This window comes from Wasmannia auropunctata, unplaced genomic scaffold, assembly GCF_000956235.1.
Source record: "Wasmannia auropunctata unplaced genomic scaffold, wasmannia.A_1.0 LD335992.1, whole genome shotgun sequence".
Lineage (NCBI taxonomy): Eukaryota > Metazoa > Arthropoda > Insecta > Hymenoptera > Formicidae > Wasmannia > Wasmannia auropunctata.
The window spans coordinates 17,948-23,216 of record NW_012026898.1 but is presented as its reverse complement, the minus strand read 5'-3'; the positions used below and the strand labels follow the sequence as shown (position 1 = coordinate 23,216).

Sequence of the window (5,269 nt, the reverse complement as noted above, 5' to 3'; positions counted from 1 at the left end):
TCTGACATGTGTTCATGGACCCTCGTTTCACACACATGTCAGACATTAAAAAAACTAGCGGCTCGCCCTCTGTGATTTCTATCCACAGAGAAAAGGAGAATCATAAGTTTGACTGGGACAACGTCCAAATATTGGATAACGAGAAACAGTATCTGTTATATCCGGGATTAAATAATTACGCCAGTAGATTACGGATACACGAAAGATATAATATGTATTTGCTGGAAACGGTTACACAAATACTCAGTACGAAAAGTCCACGATAAACACGTGCTGCGTGCTCCAAGCCACGAAACGGAGTGCGCAGCACGGAGCAATCACGCGGCGCACATGCTTGCACGCTGCTCCGGTTTTCGCCTAGTGCCACCGGAAAACGTGGCGCTCTTATATCCTATTACGCGGCATTATGAATATCTATCATACATAACAGCTCTTCCCCTTTTTTACAAAATTTCTTAATTCTATGGGAAGGTAAAAAAACAAAAATCTCTATATTTACGCTACAACAGTATTAACCCTGACTTAATATTATCATTTCTCTCTCTTTTTTTTTTACGACCGGAAATAAAAAAAAAATATATATAATACACTTCGATAGTTGCTCTGGTTCCTAAAACGAAGATAAGTAATCTCTGTACCGATCTGGTTCTTTTCTATTTCGCTTAGGACGTTCGCTTCGAACCAGTTCGCTCGCATGTGAATTTGTATTTTCCTCCACAGGCAATGGTACCTGTGAGCACGCAACTGCCTCTGACTCTACCTCGGCCGATGCTTGAGCGGTGTTAGTCAAACCCTCGTCATCCGTTGAAGTACTCGGTCTCTCTCCATTAGAATCCAAATCTCTTAAAACTAATTCAGGATTCGCATAATTAAAAATATCTATTTTATTATTTGGTTCACTTTCATTACTATCCTGTTCGCTTGAACGTAATTGATTTACATGTCTTTTCCAAATTTTACCATTTTCTAATTTTATTAAATAATGTAGCTTTCCTAATTTTTGATGTACACTACCGACTCGCCATTTCAATTCTTTATTCAGATACTCACGAGCGACTATTTTATCTCCTATCTCAAAATTTCTTGCTCCATTACACTCCCTTGATTCTTTCTTAATTTCTAGTTCCTTCGGGAAAATTAAATCTAATCGGTTACGCAAATTCCGTCCGAACATAATTTCAGCTGGTGATTGTTTCAATTCCGGAATTGGAGTGATACGGTAATGGAACAAAAACTTCTGAACGCTAGTTTTTACATTCTCTTTCGTTAAGTTAGTTTTACGTAGCCATTGTTTCAACGTCTGTACAAATCTTTCTGCTGCACCATTGGTAGCCGGATGATAAGGAGCCGTACATCTATGGATAATTCCATTTGCTTTAATAAAATTTTGAAACTCTTGGGAAATAAATGTTCTCCCGTTATCCGTTACTAGCATTTTAGGCAGGCCGAATCTAGAGAAAATTTCACGACATTTTTCAATAGTAGTTGTAGCTATAATATTTTTCATTACATAGACTTCGGGCCATTTTGTATGCGCATCTATACAGACTAAAAAATTATGACCTGCAAATGGTCCCGCAAAGTCCATATGAATTCTTTGAAAAGCTTGCTCCGTAGGCTCCCAATGATGCAATGGCGCGGGCTTCGGATTATTTTGCACGCGACTACATTCTTTACAATTTCGAACCGTTTTTTCGATTTCCAAGTCGATACCTTGCCACCACACATAATTTCTCGCTAACCCTTTCATTTTTACAATACCCATATGGCCTAAGTGTAATTCTTTAAGAATTCTATTTCTTAAACTTTCTGGAATTACTACTCTATCTTTTCTTAACAAAATTCCATTATTTAGCGCGAATTCGTGATCTTGCAAACCAAATCTTTTAAGACTTTCGCCTTTTTCTAATGCTTTTACTATCTTTGCAAGATTTAAATCTTTCGAAGTTTCCAATTTGATTTCGCTCGCTTTAGCCGGTAACATGTTTAACGTATCGATTGTGTACACATCAAGCGCATCATAATTTGCCATAAAATTCTCCTTAATTGGTAGTCGCGACAATCCGTCCGCATTGCCATGATTTTCAGTTTTCCTATATTTTATCTCAAAATTAAACCCTTGCAAGAAAACCGCGTAATGTTGCATACGCATCGCACTATATGCTGGTAAACCCTTACCCGGACTCAAAATTTGCGTAATCGGCTTATTATCTGTGAGTAACGTAAAATGCTTACCATATAAGAAGTTATGAAACTTTTTAATACCGAAAATAATGGCATATGCCTCCTTATCAATCTGAGTATATTTTCTTTGTGTTTCATTTAATGTACACGAAGCATATTGTATAACTCGTTCCGTTCCATTCGGATATACATGAGACAAAACTGCTCCGACCCCATATGGACTAGCATCAGTTGCCACCACGATTGGCAAAGTTGGGTTAAACGAAACTAGTATTTTATTACTACAAAATGCTTGTTTGGCCTGCCGCCAAGCGTTCTCACAATCCGAAGTCCATTTGAAACGCGTATTTTTCTTTAATAATTCATTTAATGGTCTTAGAATATTACTCAAATTTTCTATAAATCGCCCATAGTAATTAATCAAACCTATGAACGCTCGGACTTCAGAAACGTTTCCCGGTCTCGGTAACTTTTCTACCGCTTCCATTTTCTTTTGTTCTTTTTTTATACCGTCTTTCCCAATAATATGACCCAAATACGAAATTTGATCTTTTAAAAATATACATTTCTCTAAATTAATTCTAACGTTATATTCCGATAGCCGATTTAAAACCAATTCCAAAATTTCAAAATGTTTTTCTACGTTTGTACTTGCAATTTTAATGTCATCCAGAAAAACCGTAATATCTGGAATATTTTTCAAAATATTTTCAATCGTCCTCTGCCAAATCGCTGGCGCCGACGCCACTCCATACATAAGTCGGTTGCATTGATATAACCCTTTGGACGTATTTAAAGTAAGAATTTCTTTATCTTCATCCCTCAATTCCAATTGCAAATAGGCTTGTCTCAAATCTATTTTTGAAAAAATCGTACAACCAGCCATTTTAGCAAAAAGTTCATCATGGGTCGGTAATGGATGCTCATCAACTATCAAACAAGAATTTATCGTGACACTAAAATCTCCACATATTCTTACCCCGCAATCTTTCTTTAACACTGGCACTATCGGGGTTGCCCATTTCGACGCTTCTACGGGCTTCAATATTCCCGCTTCCACCATTCTATTTAATTCGTTTTCTACTTTATTTCTTAATTGAAAAGGCACTTGTCTACTTCGAAGAAAAACTGGCTGTGAATTTGATTTTAAATTTAACTGGGCTTTTATTTTTTTAATCGGAGAAAAATCTTCACTTGTCACGTTTGCATATTTGTCTAATAAACTGCTTAGACGACTATTCCCAGATTGTTCTACCATATTTAATGACTGAATTTCTTCTAAACTCTTTTTTAATTTATTAAACGTTTGTAGCTGATTCATCCATTCCCTACCCAAAAGTGGCTGTCTATCATATTTTACTACGTACATATTTAAATACTTCCATGCATTTAGATCTCTAATTTTTACTTTTACATATCCAACTGGAACGAACTCTTTTCTACAATACGATCGCAATTTCAACTCAGTTTTAATAATTTCTAGCTTCGGAAACATTTGACTTAGCCAATGCTGACTCACCAAGGTCACCGCCGCTCCGCAATCCACATCAAATTCTATTTTCCTGTTTTCTACTTGGAGAGAGACCGTGTACTTCGACCGATGTTTAGCGTGTTCGCATGCTGTTTCTATAGCGGCAATGTCCTCTACGTAGTTTGTTTGACCTTTCTTTTTGCAGACCTTTTTCAAATGACCATAACCGCCGCATTCCAAGCACTTCATCGACCGAGGAAGAGAACAGACGGGCGCCAAATGATTTCCACCACACCTAAAACATATCGTTTTATTATTTTTAAAACTATTTTTAAATTGTTTCGCATTTCCCGTCTCTTTCGATGTCTTCTTCGCCTCCGGTTTCCCAAACGGCTGCTTCTTGCGCTCCTTTTCGTTCGTCTTCTTCCTATTTTTGCTCCCAGCTCCAACGAAGTCGACTGCCGCCACTGGTTCGTCCTTCAGCTGGTGAACTCCTTGGTCTGCCATCTCCATAGCGTAAGCAATTTTAAGAGCTCTCTCCATCGTCAGATCGACTGATTCCAAAAGTCTGGCTTGGATCCGTGGATTTTTAATTTCAAATACAAATTGGTTCCGCAACTCCGTTTTTAAATAATTGCCGAATTTGCAATGCAACGACAATTTTTGCAGTGCAGCCATGTACTCCTGTGCTGCTTCACCATCTTTTTGCATTCGTTTGCGGAATGTATAAATTTCCGCAATTTCCAACGGCTCTGGGGCGTAGAATTCACTCAATTTATTACACAATTCATCGAACGATTTAGTATAAGGGTCATCCGGATCTAATCGATCACACAAAACTCCGAATGCCTCGACTCCGATGTAATGTAGAAGGTACACAACTTTTTCATCATCCGCCGTTATTTTGAACACCTTGAAAGATCCTTGTAAACGTTGAAGCCAACGTTTCCATGTTTGCTTGGCCGGGTCGAAATTTTCAATCTGAATCACGTTTTGTGCATTAACGAGATTTCCAGATCCGGAGCTTGTCCTCGCCGGATTTTGTGAGCCACCGGAACCACTTGTGGACATCTTACTCAGCTTCTGGACTTAGTTCACTCACTCAACGATGCCGGTCAACGATTTCTATACGTTGCTCGTACCCTCACGTTCCGCCGTTTCCACACTTCAACTCATGTATCACTGGCATCCCATCCTCGTCGCCAGAATTGTTATATCCGGGATTAAATAATTACGCCAGTAGATTACGGATACACGAAAGATATAATATGTATTTGCTGGAAACGGTTACACAAATACTCAGTACGAAAAGTCCACGATAAACACGTGCTGCGTGCTCCAAGCCACGAAACGGAGTGCGCAGCACGGAGCAATCACGCGGCGCACATGCTTGCACGCTGCTCCGGTTTTCGCCTAGTGCCACCGGAAAACGTGGCGCTCTTATATCCTATTACGCGGCATTATGAATATCTATCATACATAACAGTATCAAAAAAGATTAACGTCAGAGATGATCCATATCATTAAGCAAAAGAATGGATTAAATAAGCAAAGTGACACAGAGTTCCTCTCAGATACGTATCTTCCGATCCTTAACAGAATAACCCTTCCCTG

The 5,269-nt window shown here is 38.7% G+C and overlaps 1 protein-coding gene across 1 annotated transcript; it reads right to left on the bottom strand.

Moving 5' to 3' along the window:
* Positions 1-610: 610 nt before the first annotated feature.
* On the bottom strand, positions 611-4,726 carry LOC105453948 (uncharacterized protein K02A2.6-like). The gene has a single exon (XM_011696247.1). The coding sequence runs from the start codon at positions 4,724-4,726 to the stop codon at positions 611-613; it is 4,116 nt and encodes a 1,371-aa protein (XP_011694549.1).
* Positions 4,727-5,269: the final 543 nt, after the last annotated feature.